Here is an 18,294-nt window from a genome sequence, read left to right on the forward strand (position 1 = left end):
GACTGAGCAGAGCACAGGGGAGGAGGAGTTGAAAGTCTGCGGGGCTTTTGTTGTCTTTACGGCTCCGTAAAGAAGAGGTGGAGGATGAGAGAAAATGAGAGTGACGGAGGTGAGGGAGTGGAGTGCTGTGTAATGAGTCAACAGGAGAAGATATTTCCCTTGTAACAGAGACAGGCAATGATGTGTTTAAGATTCAGAGCAGAAAAATCTCCCTCATTGACTCTTCCTACATACACAAGCCGGGACACACCGTTGTTTTACATTCTGGAAACATTGCATCATGATGCATCAGAAATCAGACTATCATAGGACTTTACATTTCTTTTAGGTGCATCCAAACAAGCTGAAATGAAAATAACTCACTAATAGACATCACCCAGCTGTAGGGGTTTCTGAAGGTTCAGACAGCACCAGCAATCTGATTTGACTAGATATGATTAAATTCATTAAATTGAGTATTTTTCTCGACTAGTCATAGCATCCATCTACTGTTTTCTTTATTAACTACAGCACATTAGAAAAAGCAGACCAGTCACAGTTGTCCTTGTGGCCCTTTGCTCCACAATATTAACAATGTGGACATCACCGTTACAGAAGTGAGTAAGAGCAGGGGAAGTGTGATATGTGTGATGAAGCTTGTATCATGGACTGCAGTGCTCCTACCTCAGTAAGCTTTTTTGTAGGTTTGAAGATTTAAAGAGAGCTTTCAAGAGCACCAGCCTCACTGTATGTAACTAACATTAATGTTACTATATGTTGTATATCATATACTGTTCATATGGCATACATACATACCCATGTAAACATACATTGCTTATTCTCACATACAATTCACTGAAGCCCCTTAAGCAATTCAAGACATCAAAGTACACTACCTAAAGACTAAAGAAGACCAAGTCGTGACTATCATGGACGTTCCTCCACAGTCACCTGACCTCAACCCCATACGGGGGCATTGAAGACTGAGAGAGCCAAACATTCTGTGACATCACAAGCTTTGTGAAACACTGTCAGGTCATGCTGGGACAACACGAGTCAGCAGGTTTTACACTAACTTGTGGAGTCAATGCAGCTCAAGTGCACGCTGTCATTAAAGCAAAAGGTAGACAAACTGAGACATTCTGACATTCATGGACATTCAACTTTTCACAGATTCATCTTTTCACTCAAACTGTATTATCATTTGAAATGAAAATGATCATTTCACACTAGTGACTAGCATCTCAGATGTTTTGACCCGACTGCATATGTATGATTTTTTTTTTTTTTTTGATAGCTTTATCATTTTATTAATATTTTTTACAGGGTAAGCAAAAAATACTGTACACAAGTGGAATATACATTAAACACAATAACTAAATAAAAAGACAAATTAATATCAGCAATTACATCTAATATAATATTGAATTCTTCAGCTTTTCAAAAAATCCATTCAGTTTTGATATATAAAACCTAAAAATCACCAATTTGTTGCCTCAGTGGGCTCTACAATTCTTACAGCGACAGACATCCTATGTCCTCTGATCCTGATTCGAGTGACCGAAGTTTTATCAGACAGTGTTTTACTCTTCACTAAAAAGAATGCAATTTTCCATCATTGTCTCTAATTTAAAGTTGTTGTTTTTTCTTCTCAGGGATTTTTTTTTTGTAAGCGGGACAAACTTATGTGCACATCAGTTTTTGTTTGGAAATGTAAGTAAAACAATGCATTATGCTATATGGCATATAGAAGGTGCACTCTTAATGATTTTTTCTACATATATTCTTAAAGATAATACAAAAATATTGATTTATTGATACTGTAAATAGTAATAACTACTTAAAAAAATAACATTTATCTGAAAATGAAAAACAAAAACTATAGATAATTATAGTTGATATTTTTTTTTAATTGACACAATTTAGAATAAGCTTCATTCTTGATGAATATGATAAACCATTAAATACACTACCTGTGGTGCTGTATATGTAATATGTAAAACAAAACCAGTGAAAGACGTTTTTCTCACCGACTGAGCAGATGCAGCCTGCCAATGCTCCAGTCATTACTCATTCGTTACAAATAGTTGTTGTTCAAACCCACACAACATGGTCAGCACAGCCTCAGATGAATTTGGGGGAATCTTTAATGTAGAATACTTCCATCTGAAGAACGTCTCTGCGTATGAATGAAGCGCTGGAAAACACAAGGTTGTAAAAATCGTCTTATTCCACACAGTGTGACACATACCAGATACTATGTTAATCATTGTTCTGATCTGATCAGTGCAAATCTGCATTGACACAAATCAATGATGATTACACTGAAGGAAATCTAAATGTCTGTAACATCTGAAAGGAGAAACTGCACTGTCTTCCTTTTACAGTTGAATTCATTAGTTCAAGAAATTACAATCCATTCAACAAACCCAGGACCAGAATCAGAATTAGAATTAGACTCAGGGGTTTACTGATAACTGATATAATATTGCGTGGTCTGGCATGACCTCTAGTTTTTTATTTTATTTCTTTACTTCTTTATTTCTTGTTATCCCCATTAGCTGTGCCCTAAAGCACAGCTGCTCTTCCTGGTGTCCATACTTGGAAAAAACTATGCATCCCTATAGAAAAAGATGCATTTAAAACATACAATAAACACTGCATTCCACACAAATTTGAACATACATTACATTTCACCACACATGTCGAACATTAGACATATTGCATTGTAACCTAAAAATATAATTTTGCAAGGGGATTTCTAATTTGCTTTTGAAACACTGATTACTGTGCTGCATGTTTTAATTGCTCTGTGTATTTAAAGAAATTATTATTGGTATGTTTATGAAAAACACGTTACATTGACTAATGATGAAGGAGTTTTGGATTGTACAACCTTTAACTTTAGCAAGCAGAAGCACATCGGTCAACCTGTCTTCAGAAGGATGCATGTTATTAATATCAGCAAATGCTAAATCTTTACATGGATCCATGTAACTAACTTTTCTTGAACGTATGTTTTTCAAACATTAATCCTGCATGGCACAATGTAAGGAAATTCTTTGGCACCTTGATCCAGAACAAGCTTAACAAGATTAATTTAATAGCAAATGTAAAAGAATCTTAAAATATAACATGTAGGTGCTAACTGCAAATGTAAAAAGCTTTAACAAAAAAAAAAAAATAGTAATAGTATTAGTCTGGTAATCAGAAAATAACTGTTGAATCTTAGAACACATATACAACAACCTTGACTTTTCAGTTCACTTCAAGTTGGCAATATACAACCAAGCTTGTCTCTTCATCTTGAGCTGCACCAAAAGTTAAGGGTGACTATTCTGGGCTGAAAGCTGTCCTCCATTACATTTTTGTGGAAATGTCTTCAGTTATTTTTTGTATTCCTCCTGACAAACCAACCATCAAACAAACCATGTATTTAATGAGAGATTTTGGTGTAGTAAAACGTGCAGTGCTACATTTATGACTCAGTGCGACTGTTTCATTTGTAAACTCCCTAAACAGGTCATGAGGCCTTTCCTGTTCCGTCAATGTACTCCTGCACTTTGTCACTGAGCCTCGTGACATGTTGAAAAAAGTGAATTTCGTCTAGGGTCACGTAACTCTTCCCTTCACCTCTCCCTCCTACCTCTTCCTCCTTCCTCCCTTCTTATCATCATTTGTTATTTTCCCCACCCCTCTCTGCCTGTCTTCACCCAGCTTGCTTTGAAGGGAGGAAATCTGCACTTTTGCAAAAGCAGCAGCAGCAGCAGCAGCAGGCCGGGGATGAAGTGATTCACTGTATGGAGAGAGAGAGAGAGAGAGAGAGAGAGAGAGAGAGAGAGAGAGAGAGAGAGAGAGAGAGAGAGAGAGTAGTTTACACCTCTGCACTGTTTCCTTTCTCATCAGTTTTTCTGTTGTTGGCGTCTTGATCTGATTTGTGTCGTCTGTTTTCCTCCTATCTGTCTGTCTGTCTGCTTCCTCCACCTGTTACTGTGATGGATCTCAGGACTGTTATGATCATCTCAACTCTTTTGCTCATGGCTGCTGGTAAGTGCACATTGTCTTTGGGTCATGTACAGCAGAATATTGAAGAACAGGAGAGCCAGCCAAATAAAGTGGTTTTCTATGAAAGCAGCATTAGGCCACTGAGATACTGGGACATTCCCAGGTCTGAACTGAAAAGTCTACAATATTAAGGTGTGACAACTAGTAGCATCAGGCTACCACTAAGACAAAGACGCCACCACAGTATGTACAAAGGTACAGAAAAGTACACAACAAATGAAGAAAAAACAATAGACTAGGTTGCCAGGTTGTGCCAAATTCTTAACAAATGGCCTTTCTGGTGGCTGACACTTGTCAACATGTCAACATGTTGTAAAATGTAAGACATATGTGACCCTTGGTTCAACAGACCAATGTCCTGTTTGGTTGTAATATCACCTGCAGAGTTGGCCTACACCTAATATAAGATGGGTTTGATTCATATAATACTCTATTAGAGAAACACAGTTGATTCAGCAACAAGTTAGGGAGCTAAAGTCTGCTGTTCACTGTACACAATATACAAAGAGCTGTTTCATGAGTGAACTTCACCATATTCGATCATAAGTCAACCTAGCATACATGCTAATAATGGCACAGTAGTATCACTTCCAGTCCTCACTTTATCATCATGCACTTCATGAGGTCAACTTTTCTCTTTGGTACCGAGAATGTTCTAACCTCAGACTGTCAGAGGCCTCTTGACCTAGGAAACCTTAATACATTTACTGAAGTAGTACTCAGGTTATATTTATAAGGAAGGTACGTTTTCTGGGGAGCTTTTCCTTACTTAGTTTGAGAGGCAGAGGATGTCTTTCACTGTAAAGCCCATGAGGCAATGTGAATATGATTTAGGGCTATATAAATAAAACTGACTTGACTTTGTAAAATTTTGATTTGTTCTTTTCTTGAATATTTCCGTTTTCTGCTACTTCATACTTCCACTCCAAATATTGTACTTTTAGCTCCACTACATTTATTTAATAACTTTAGTTACTAATCACTTCATAGATAGCATCAAAGTAGCACATGCTTAAATTAGTATTTATGAGTATAAGTATGTATTTCATTTGGAATGAGAAAAACACTTATTCCAATAATCAGAAAAATGCTGAATATTCAATGTGATAATCGGTCAGGCTGATAGTCAATAAACCTACGACATACTTATCAGTGTGTAGTGAGATTAGCGATCAGACATGTTGCTCTAGGATCGCAATTGCCACAGACCAGTTAAGTTTTTGTAATGTCACAGGTTTGTGATAAAGACAGGGGAGAATTTATCTTTTCTAACACGTGTTTAACGTTGTGAAAGGATCTCTTAAAAAGTAATCAAGATCAACAATATAATAAAAAGCTCCAAGCAGCATGCAAACCTCAGTCTCCTGAGTTACAGTCCTACTTGACCCACTCAGCCTCGACATCTTGCTCAAGACATAGTTTTTTTTCCTGTGTTGTAAGTAGAAAGGATGGTCGTGGAGATCTCAGATACACCACTGAGCTCCACTGTCATCCTTCAAGGCACTGCATGATGCATGGGGCACTGCATCAAATACTCGCCAGCAAACCTCTCAGCTAGATGACTTTGTTACAACAGTAGATTATCATGACTTAGTATGATTGACTCAGAGGACACAATGATTGTGTTACTAAAGATGTAAAATCCTGTCCACAGTGTAATAAACATCTGAGCAGTCTGGGTGACACTTCAAAGTCATGGTTCTGTCACTTTACTTAAACAAGCCGTCCTAAATCGTATTTCATCATCTCAATGTTAACTATAACATCAAAGTTCCATCAATGCAGTTTGTTGTTGTAATAGAGAGCTGTTTTCTGTTGTAACACCCGGTAAGGGCCTCTTTACAGCTGCTGCTGCTGCTGCTGCAAGTCGGGCACTGAAAGCATTATAGTGGGACAGCGTTGCAACTGTTCTAACACACAATAATACAGAGATGGTTCAAATACTTGGTGGAACCAGTCAGTAATGATAAGAGTAATGAGGAGATTAAGTAAGTTGACAAATCTTTACAAAGTCAGTAGTCGTGAAAAAACTTTGATGATTACATATTTTAATCTTACAACACAACTGTAAATTGAACCAATAAGGGATATACAGATTACCGCCTGACAAACTGATAGTGTTTGTTGAAGCCAACCGACATAAACCACCATGACTACATTTTTTAAATTCTTTTTTTAATTTGTCTTTATTAATCCTGGATCATCTGACGGTGCAGTCAGATTTTTCTTATATAATGGGTTTTGTTTTAGGAAATTGATATTCTTTGAAATAAAAGAGAACTAGATTTATATATTAAAAGTATTCAAAACAACGGCGTCCTAAAGAGGCTCTATGAGGGTCAGAGTCAGAGAACCTGGCCTCCAGCACAGTCATACACAACTGTCAGCGTTTTAAGGTGGGAAGCTGGTGTGGGATCAAATCATTGTCACGTCACTCACATCTCCTCTTTAATGGTTTTTAATTTTGCATTGTTTCAACATTTTCATACAAAGAATATAATAATGACAAAGCATTTATACAGAAGAAGATACCAATGTGAAAAAAATTAGTTTTTACTTTTCCCCAAAAAAAAAAAAAATCAGAATTCTGAAGTTTATCAGAATTTTTTCATTTATCTACACAATTCTGGGATTAACGTCAGAATTTAGACTCTTTCACAGTAGCCTTTTTCTATTTGGTTTAATGGGAAATAAAACTAGAACACAAGAAGAAGCAGAATTAAAAGCTAAATGACGTGTGTGACAAAGGAACAATAATAATACCACAATATCCTCTGTATAAATAACAGTCAAATGATTAATATATATTTTACTTTCTTAGCCTGCAGAAATCCACACATAATTAAATGCGTAGCCATAATCGAAGTCAGGGCTCCTGTGGAGACAAGGTCAGTTCGGAAGGCAGTAGCGTCAAATCTGCTCATGTTCTGTACTTAAGTATAATTTCAAGGTCTTTTTACATTACCCTCGTATTTTTAATCTTTATGTATGTTCGTTATACTTCCAATCCACAGGTAAAAACAGTGCACTACTTTTTTTGAAATACAGATTTTACACAAAACGTGATGATGATGCATGTGATATTATAGATATAATCTGAAGTGACCTGGTGTTAACAGTATGGCAGGATCTCTGACAGCTAAATTTGCTTGCTGGATACTTTACTTAAGTAAAATATTGTAATACCTCTACCTGCTCTAGTCACACGCTTTCTGTGAAGTCCCTGTTAGAAATGAATCCTTTCTATTGTTGTGTTGTTGATATAAAATTATAAAGTTGAATCGTTTTATATCAAGCTAATTTGGGTTTCAAAGTAAGTCCGTTTTACTTGTCACTTGTATTTTCTGGTGGCTCAACTTAGTAAAAGGCCATTTATATATATATGCTGTATATATGTGTATATATTTACTTTATTTGAATTAAAAAGGGGACTGGCCCTTATTTAGAATAATGTCAAGTAAAAATTTAGAATGTCTGAAGGACATAACATAAAATAAACAAAATGTTTAAAACAAGTGTATTTCATAAAAGATACAAGATACAAAAAACAGTTCAATTTGAGGGCCACTATGTTGTTTATGTTTTTTTTTTTGTCAAATTCCAAATTTTTACATTTACAATAATAGTGAGGTAATAATACAAACACAAACATGTATTTCCCTCATCAGTGAATCAACAAGCCGTTGTCAGAGGAAAATAATGTTCCAGAACACTGTTTGAAGTTAGAAAGGTGGCAGGGTCCGCCACAAAGTAAAACAATATAGAGTGTGTTGTCCCTTAAGGTCGGTTTGTTTATTCAGTCATGAGAACAAGGAGAGTTTGATTATTTAGTTTGTAGAGGCAGAAAGAGCTCTCCTTTCAAACAGGTAAAAACAGACCCTGAATCACTTACAATCATCACATAAAATCCACAAAGTGGTACTAGAGTTTACACTTTCAGTTTGCATTGTAAAGAGTTCCATGAAGTCGGGGTATAGAAAATAAAAGCAGAGCTATCATAAATGATAAACATGAGAGCAGAAAACAGGAGGGCTTCAGAGTAAGGCAGAGGCACGCCTTTCAATCACATCATAATCCATAACAGACAGTGAAACCTGAGACAAACTTTACTTACTTTAAACAAACAGGTTTTTTACTTGACACTAACAAAGTCACTAAGACCTGTTTGGTTTGGAGAGCATTTCATGGTGTATATACCCGACTTCTTTTAATATATTAAATTTTTCCCAGAAAGTGTAGAAAGCACAGTGAATCAGGAGTGAATCAGGAGCAACAATAATGTAGTTCTTGTGCTTTACACTCTATACAAATGAGCTGAGCCTGTTGAATTATGTGCTGTGAGCGGTCTCATCTACAGCCGAGAGCTTCATGTTATCCTTTAAGAAGAATCGATGTGATCAGTACTGTGCTACTGTAAGCTCCTAAACTCTCAGAGTATATTAAATGTATGATAAGGGCTGATTAATCAATCATGAATGAAGAGAGCCACAGAGATACAAAGACAAAGATATATATATATATATATATATATATATATATATACACACACACACGTTTCTTTGTCTTTGTATAGCACAAAGCACAAACAAAAAGTTTTAATAGAAATTGTAAAACGCTGGTTGACCCCCAATTTATGAGAAGAAGAAAAAAATCACATTTGTCAGTAGTATCAGGGGACACAGACTGTTTCAGTTCTGTTTGCAGAATCTTTAAATTTCACGCAGCTGAATCCTGTGCCGCCACCCCAACACAGCGGAGCTGAATCGAAACAGGTTTGTGGTGTTCAGAGCATCCGACGGTGACATTTGAAAATCTGACAGAGCTGTGAGGCAAAAGTTCCAGGTGAAAACTAAGCATCTGCATTTACAATATATGTAAATGAGAAAATATGTTTTTGTTTTTGTCTTGTGCTTTGTGTTTAATTGAAACAATGATCATAATAGCAAAATATATTACAGTTGAACCATGATTAGGTATGTAAAATGGATCACTGTTGCTCTGGTTCTCTCTGAGAAGAATTTATCTCAAATTGACTGTAATGTAACATCTTTACTTAGTTTGATACGATTTGACCGAATGTTTTGTCTTATTCTATTTTGTCATATTATTCTATCTATTTTTTAGCAGAAGAAGTATGAAATCAGTATTACTGATGCTGTTTATTTACTATTGACTATACTAATAATCAATTAAAATGTGTGTGGAATAATCATACCAATAATCAATAGTGCCGGCACAATTTTCATCTTTTCCATTTCATCTTTTTCTTGTTTGTTTGTTTTCATGGATTCACTCAGTGCCTCCCCTCCAGGGATCACATACAGGGTACTGCAAGGATCAATACTTGGACCATGTCTCATTGCATGCTAGCATTAGGACATAACATTTGTCATTCTACCATGTCTTTTCCCTGGAGACAGTCTGTTACAGCCTGCCACACTGCGGAGCTGCTTAGTAATGTGCTGTGTTGAACTCAAGTGACTCTGAGCACATGACAAGTGTAACACCTTGTTAATCTGCTTGATCACATGAGCCGTAGCTTTAAAATGTGCAGATTCTGCAGCCAGTTCGCAGAGGTTGGTAATCATACATCCCCAGCATCCTCTGCCAAAAAACTAGCCTTGCTTGTATGTTGCCTGAATGGTGAAACACAGAGTCCAAAATCCAAAATGACTCACTATTGTTTGTAAAGCTGTGATGCTGTGAGCCTATATGATCTCTGTCTGTCTGTCTGTTTCGTAGAATCAGCCCAAGCAACACATAGTCCCACCAACGACAATGGTTCGCCTACCCTCCCTTCTTCTTGGACCGAGAGCACCATTACGGTCTGCCAGTGCTCCAGCATTGCTCCACCTGCCACTGATACCCCCAAACGCTCTTCACCTGGCCTGGGCCTCCTCACAATCACATGGACGGTGGAGTGTGTAGGAAACGTTATCCTAACCCTAAACCTCTCTGATCCCTCCAGCTCCTCCACACCTGTGTGTTACAATGACACGAAGAGCTTGATTCTTTTGAGAGATGTGTGCCAGAACAAGAAAGGTTGTCAAGGCACACCAAGCTGGAATTCAAGCAACAGCAAGCAGCACTGTTCTTACTTCACAGAGAGTGGAGCAGTGGACATGGTACACCATAACACACTGAGTGTGCACTGCGCAGGTTGGTCTACTGTCTGTGTGCTGCTGTCTGTGGTTGTCAGTGAGAACATGATTTAGTGTGTAACCACAGGACTGTCTAGATGTTTTTTTATAGGGGGGCACTGACTTGGCATCAAAACGACCACAGACACACACACACACACACACACACACACACACAGAATAGCAATCATTTACCATTTACAATTACAGTGTCTCACAGTTCCTTATATTAATTTTATTAATACATTGTTTCAGCACCCACTGCATGGAGCAAGCTACAGACTGAGTTTAAAGTTCAGAATATTAAACCACTAACAGCTTTAAACTATGATGCCATATAAATAATAATAATATGTTGTCCAGGTTCAGATTATTCGAGTGTGTTTTTTCTGTTAATTTTCTGTGAACTGTGATCTCAGTGGGACTAACCTGGTTTTAACATGAGGCATGTATTATTATTATTATTATTATTATTATTATTATTATTATTGTTGTTAATAATAACAATAATAATGATGATGATGATGATGATGATAATAATAATAATAATAATAATAATAATAATAATAATAACAATAAAAACACAACAAAGACACTTGATAAACAAATGTTGTGTGTCACCCCTGCAATGATAATCTGTTGGTATTGTTTTGACATTTCAGATAACCAAGTCATATTATTTCAATATCTAAACTTGAAGAATTTGTTCCATTAGACAACTTTATCAAATGCATTCTGTTTTAATATTGTAACACCAACAGAAAAGAAAGAACATTATAAGTTTAAAATAACTAGAATTGATAATTAATGATTCTGAGTAAACAGGATGAGAATGGCCAACTTTCTGACCTTTCAGAGGTGTAGTGGACTTCCTGAAGCACATTGCATTCAATCAGAGACCATTGAGAATATCATTATGCCGCAGTATCAGTGACGAAAGATCATGTAATCAGTCAGTCCAATTGAACAGAAAAACATGGCTGCTCTGTAAATATCAAATCCAAATTCAAACACATCCAGGATTTTCACGATGTAGAGTGCTCTCAACATTTAAACATTCATAATCTTGGTCTAATTCATATTTGTCAGATTTCTTGTTTTGCAGACTTTAACCTGAAAACTGACCTTAAGTGATGTAGGCTGGGGCATTCACAAGGATGTAAATCTGTTGTTCTGTGATATAACAGTGTTAAAGACTAAGCTGTTTGAGAAAATAAGCATTTTATACTGGAACAGTCCTTCCATTTTGGGATGACTGATGTGGAGAAGCTTGTCGACCAGTGACTAAAATAATGAATCATCCTGTTTAAATGAAATCAGCTCTCCTCGGCTCAGAGCTGTGGCAAAAGCCAGGCAGCGTGGATAGAAAACAAGTAATGTGCCTACAGGACCGGTTTAGATTGACACAAGGGTGTGTGTGTGTGTGTTTGTGTTTGTGCGTGTCCAGTCCTCCCAGATGTACAGGGTCAGCTGCAGGCCTACAAAGTTGTGTCAGCTCTGCTCTGCTCGGTTCTACTGGTCCTGTTACTGATCCGCTTTACCAGACCCACCGTCAAAGCCCTGCAGAAGAGATGTGAGTACACACACACACACACACACACACAGACACACACACACTAACACATTTTCATCATCAGTATTTACTGACCTGAAAACTAATATTTCAAGATTAAGAGCCATCAGCTTGCAGATTATAAAGAATACTGTTTTCTTAAATCCAAAGTATTCTTTCCTCTGACATAATAAAATAGAATAGACTGTAAACTGCAGTTTACAACACTCATCAGTGCAGCTGTTGTTTGTGCACATGCACACACACATTATACATACTGTATGTGCCTATGAACAGACGTTTTCTACATCAGTATTTACTGACCTCAAAATTCAGATGATTTCAGATTAAGGCCCCGTCCAGACGACAACGCTCTTTTGCGATAACGCACATGTATTGCATTGTTTTGGCCGACCGTCCATATGGATCCTGAAAACACAGCGCCTGAAAACGCATTTTTTTTGAAAACGGGTCTTAGGGGCCGTCCAGACCGGCAAAAATGATCTTTTTTCCTCCGTCTTCCTCGGCATCGATTCAAGAATATTTGCGTCCACACGGGTCCACTGAAAACAACCGAAAATGCTGTAGTTCATATATAGGTATATATAGGCCTATAGGTGGCGCTTGACATTCACCAAAAACGTAGAAGAAGACACGGAACACGCGCATTAAGCTTGTGCGCTGTAAACAAACAGACAGTAGATGGAGAAACCAAACACAACAAGAAGAAGATGAATACATGTGCATTTTCGCAAAAGAGCGTTGTCGTCTGGACGGGGCCTCAGGGTGGAGAAATCCGAAAACGCAGCCCTCCCGTTCTCGTGTGGACAGCGAATCCGCAAACTTTCCAAAACGATGACGCCATCGCCCCACCCTGCAATGTATTCAGTGGACCCGTGTGGACGCAAATATTCTTGAAACGATGCCGAGGAAGACGGAGGAAAAAAAGATCATTTTCGCCCATCTGGACGGCCCCTGAGATTTGTCAGATTGCTGGGGCGCTGTGGAGGCACGGACCAAGATGGCAGCTTGAGTGGGTGCTCCTCGCAGCTCTGCTAAAAATTTACAAAGTCCTAGTCATTAACGCTTGTAATTAGTTCCAAAAGATGTGTAAACAAACGACGCTCAAAGTCTGCGAGAGCTAGCCCACGCAGCTAGCCCACGGACTGACTAAGCCGTGGTGCTAAATGCAGTCACTGTGTACGGCTGTCAGTGTGATTAACACCAAGAGAAGTACCTTTGACGGCTTTAGGGTAAAACTCGACAACGTGGAGAGACACACAGCTGAGATGAACAGTTCTGTCGATGCTGTGCAAAAGAGCTTCGCAGTCCTTTAACAAGATATTACCGCTAATGCTAAGCGGCTCACGGAGGCCGAAGATGGCCTGCAGAGTGTGAAAACGGAGCTGACTGACGCTGCTAAACACATCGCCTATTTAGGGTCTAAGAAGGAAGACCTAGAAAACCATGCTAGGAGAAAGAACTTAAGACTGGTTGGGCTCCCCGAAAACACTGAAAAGACACAGCCCATGACTGATTACATCCAGCATATGTTGCCGGTCTGGCTGGGGCTCGACGCCGCCAAGTCGTTTAATTGGAGAGAGCTTGCAAGACCAAGACCGGACCGGAGCAGAGCTGTAATCATCCGTTTCCTGCTATTTCAAGACCGCAAGTTTGTCTTCAACACATCCAGACAACGCTCGCTCACTCACGATGGTCACAAAATCTTCTTTGCTCAAGATTCATCAGCGGAAACCATGAAGGTGCGGAGCTCATTCAATGTAGTGAGGAGAAAGTTCATTGAAGCTGGAACTTTTCGGGGATTCACCCTACGCCCTTGTAAAATGAGAGTTCTCCACAACGGGAAGATAGTCCTTTTCTCCACACCAGAAGAACCAGAACTTCGAAATGCCGAGGAGTATAGGTAACTACAGAAGGATTGATATGGATAATATAAGTTCTGTTAAGTTAGATTTATAGACACTCTGTAGTCTCTAATTTATTTTAATTATATGCAGAGCTGCTGCTACCATATTATGGAGGACTAAACCGGACTTAAGTATAAATCAATAAATAAATAAATGCATGAATAAATGTATAAATAAATGCTTAAATAAATAAATAAATGCTGAAATAAATGAATAAATAAATAAATGCATAAATAAATAAATAAATAAATAAATAAATAAATGTATAAGAGATGTATGAGAGAAGTTCCCACAGTTAAACCACTCCTCATTAGTGTGGATTGGTATTTGCCTCTACATCGTTTGGTTTAAGTAAGGGAAGGGGAGGGGGATTTCAAAGGATAAGTGTTTTTATATGTCAGTTTTTACTACTTTCGTTTATTTTATTCTTTTATTTTTTGTCACGCTCAACATGATCATCTATTTCACTGCATGTGAAACAACATGGAAAGTCCAAAACTGTCTGATTTAAGATTTACAAGCTGGAATGTCAGAGGACTCAATAAGCTAACCAAACTGAAACAGGTAATGAACAGACTTAAAAACCTAAATTCTAAAATTATTTTTCTTCAGGAAATTCATATAACAGTCAATGAAATTAAACAAGTACAACGCAGGTGGCCTGGTCAAGTTATACATGCCACATATAACAATTATTCTTGGGGGGTACTAATTCTTATCCACAAAACAATTCCCTTTCAACTTACTAATACTATCCGGGACCCCCAAGGAAGGTTTGTAATCGCTCAGGGTAGATTCCTGTCTCTCGCATTGAATATATACATATATGGTCCTCATGAGGACAACCCAAACTTTTTTGAAGATTTCTTCTTAACCTTGTCTTCATTGTATGGCCTAAATATTATTGTTTGGGATTTCAATTGCACTCTGAACCCGTCGGTAGATCGCTCTACAAAATGTGATCCCCATAAAAAACAATCTAGAAAAACAATTTCACAATATATTACAGACGTAAACTTATCTGAAATCTGGAGAAAACTTAATCCAGATAAATTGGAAAACTCATGCTACTCAGGAATGCAAAAGTCCAGGTCTCACATTGATTATTTTTTAGTATCACAAGAACTTGTATCCAAAATTAAAAAGTGTTGGTATGATTGTATAGTCATTAGTGATCACTCCCCCATTTATGTCTGTACAAATGAAGAAGCTTCAACAGTCTCCCCCTAATTGGCGTCTGCAAGTGAGGTGGCTTAAAAACCCGGAATTTGTTAAATATGTAGAAGATTAGATTGACATCTACTTTCAGATCAACACTAACCAAGCTAACGCATGCATTAGATGGGAAGCCTTCAAGGCATATATTAGAGGGCAAATTATCAGTTTCACAAGCACAAAAACAAGAAACAAAAAGCAGAAATTAATAATTTGGCGAAGCAAATAAAATCTTTGGATAGATATAGATATAAATAATAAAGACGACCCTGAAAAACAAAAACGGCTACTAATTTTAAGAACGGAATATAATAAATTAACATCTGATAAAGCAGCAAAAAGTTTACTGTGGATGAACCAGGCTTTTTATGATCAGGGAGAAAAGGCTGGCAAACTGTTAGCTTGGAGAATAAAAAAAAAAACGATCTGAAAGCGCTATTAATGGCATAACTACTCAATCAGGGGAGGTATCAATTGTCCTCAAGATATTAATTATACATTTAAGGAATTTTATCAATCACTGTACAGGTCAGAATGCTCCCCTATACCTGCTTATAGAGATGCCTTCCTTAATCAGCTCCAGTTTAAAACGCTCACCAAAGTGGTAAAAGATGACCTGGACAAGGGCATAACAATGGAATAACTATTACAGGCCATTAAAAATATCAACTCAGGCAAAGCTCCAGGGCCTGGACCTTCCAGAAACAGTTGTTGACCCCACTTTTGAATATGTTTGACGAGTCATTAAATAATGGCATACTACCATCAACTTTAAGACTTGCTACAATAATTCTTATTTTGAAACCTGGGAAAACACCGACCAACTGCTCCTCGTACAGGCCTATTAGTCTTATGGGAGTAGACACAAAAATACTGTGTAAAGTTCTTGCTAAAAGGCTAGATCCATATATCCCTTTGTTGGTACATACTGATCAGAATGGGTTCGTACAGAATCGTCAAGGATTTCATAACATTAGAAGGGTCCTTAACATAATACACTCTAAAAATAATACCAGGGATATAGCGCTGTTATCCTTAGATGCCAGACAAGCGTTTGATAGAATCGAGTGGCCTTATTTGTTACATTTTTTACCGAGATATGGACATGAATTTCTGAAACGGATAGAATTATTGTATACCACGTGTAATGACAAATAACAATTTATCAAGCCCGTTATAACGTTAGAGAGGTCAACCCGTCAGGGCTGTCCTCTCTGCTCAATATTGTTCATTTTGGCCATTGAGCCCTTAGCCATGACCATTAGAACTGAAGCCAATTTGTCAGGCATAACAATTGGAGATCACGAACATAGGATATCATCGTATGCAGACGATGTGATCCTCTACTTGTCAAACTTATCATCAGTGAACGCGTTCAATAAACGATCGTTCATGAACGCGTTCATGTTTTGGGCGAACGTGAACTGAACGTACGTATTTCTGCCTGATGAACGTTATTGTGAACGCGTTCATTCTGGCGTTTGTGAATGGCGCGTTCTCACAGTTTAACTTCGTTCAAGTCAGTGCCAGATTTCAATCGACTTCGAGGCGAAAACCGGCTAAAACACACCAAGAACAGGTCTTAATATGTAGCGGAAAAACACCCAATCTGGCTTTTGTGTATAAAAAGGACGCTGGACGAGAGGTTTGTGCAGCTTGCTTTACTTTCGATCAAAACGAAACTTAACTATTTCAGACAGAAACAGCTGCATACCAAACATGCAGTGAGGCATTACCAAACGAACACAGATTAATTTGTCTTACCCTTAAACATGTTATTTGCTGTTAGCCCAGAAGATAATGCTCTTGAAAACATGATGAACTTTGTTATTCTATGCAAAATGTTTTATTCACAAACAAAAAATTGCAAAATCACTACTTAAATTTGCTCCTTTTCTGCTGGAACTGAGCTCTTTGCTTAAATCTCTGATTTTGTTAAATAAAAAAAAGTAATACCTTACTGAGTCATTGAGAAGCCCCTGTCTGACCTATCTATTTATTTATTATTTTATTTTTCCCTTTTTTCTTATTTTTTAAAAATTATTTATTTACTTATTTATGTATTATTTTATTTTTAATTTTTAATTTGTACTCTATCCTGTACCACAAACCTGAAATGGCACATTGAACTAAAGTACCCGGAAAGGTATGTTCAAGTGAATAAAAAATCAAAAGACACGGCAACGGCGAGCCAAAACAGATCCTCTACCACCCAAATTGCATTAATGGTGTACAGTAGCGGCTCCGCTGTCTTCATCTTCCAGCCGCAGCTGGACAACCTGGTTTTGCAGAATATTGTGGGAGAGCTGCAGTTTCAGTGTTAAAACTGATAAAATAATAGCTGTCTGTGGTTCTATATGGGCTGTGGCAATAATTTGGAAAAATCAACATATTGAAAAAAAAAAAAGAACTATGAACTAGTTCATATTTGGAACTGTGAACTTAGTTCAAAATTTTGAATTATGAACTATGAACTGAACTAGTTCATTTTAAAGTTTGTGAACTGAACTTCGTAGAAAATGAACTTTCCAACACTGCTTATCAAACAGTGTCCAGACGTTATTACATTTAATTAATAAATTTGGTCAGTTTTCTGGATACAGTATTAATAATGGAAAATCTTCTGTACTTTTCTTGAACAAAGATGAAAAAACGAATCCAGTTATAAGTACACCCTTTTCTAATGCGAGGGAGGGCTTTACCTATCTTGGAATTAAGATTACCCCCCAAATTAATACAGTTGCTAAAGAAAACTATGAACCGTTAATGGGAGGAGTACAGGATCTACCTGAAAAATGGACAACAATGCCAATATCATTGATTGGCCGGATCAACATAATTAAGATGACTATTTTGCCAAAATTCTTGTATTTGTTTCAGTCACTCCCAATACCACGGATGTAATTTTGGGGGGGACACAGGGGACATGTCCCCTGCACTTTTTCAAAAGGCCGTTTATGTCCCCTGCAGTTTTTACCGTCCAAAAACAATGTTACGTTATATTTAACAGAGACACGTCAAGCACTAGGACCAAGCAGAAAACGGCCGCTCAAGCTGAAGCCCGTTTCCCTGAGTTTAGACCCGCCCACAAGCTCCTCGATTGGCTCTGCCGTTTCTTGTGTGATTGGCCGTCCCCGCTGTCACTCCTGCGTGCTTGCACACCGGTCTGCTAGTTGGCCAAGAGTCTTTATTAATCTGCCACTCCTGTCTGGGTCATGTCCGCTAGAAGGATTGTAATATCAGAGGTTTCATTTACATTAACGCTTGAATCGGTGTCATGTGCGTCTGTGATTGCGTGATTGCGTGTGTGTGTGTTTGGTAATTGGGTGCAGCCAGGATGTAAATTACCAAATAATAGCGTTTATTTGTTTCAATCACTTAACAGATCAGGCGTTTAATTCAACAGTTGTGCGTC

The 18,294-nt window shown here is 37.7% G+C and overlaps 1 protein-coding gene across 1 annotated transcript in view; it reads left to right on the forward strand.

The window, feature by feature from the left end:
- The first annotated feature begins 3,890 nt into the window (after window positions 1-3,890).
- The window catches only part of cd5 (CD5 molecule), a 31,544-nt gene continuing 17,140 nt past the window's right edge, over window positions 3,891-18,294 (forward strand). The window contains exons 1-3 of the mRNA XM_030428741.1: window positions 3,891-4,026; window positions 9,787-10,203; window positions 11,632-11,757. Of these exons, the coding sequence (XP_030284601.1) occupies window positions 3,975-4,026; window positions 9,787-10,203; window positions 11,632-11,757 (595 nt within the window). The 5' untranslated portion in view covers window positions 3,891-3,974. The remainder of the gene's footprint in view (window positions 4,027-9,786; window positions 10,204-11,631; window positions 11,758-18,294) is intronic.

This window comes from Sparus aurata, chromosome 1, assembly GCF_900880675.1.
Source record: "Sparus aurata chromosome 1, fSpaAur1.1, whole genome shotgun sequence".
Taxonomy (NCBI): Eukaryota; Metazoa; Chordata; class Actinopteri; order Spariformes; family Sparidae; genus Sparus; species Sparus aurata.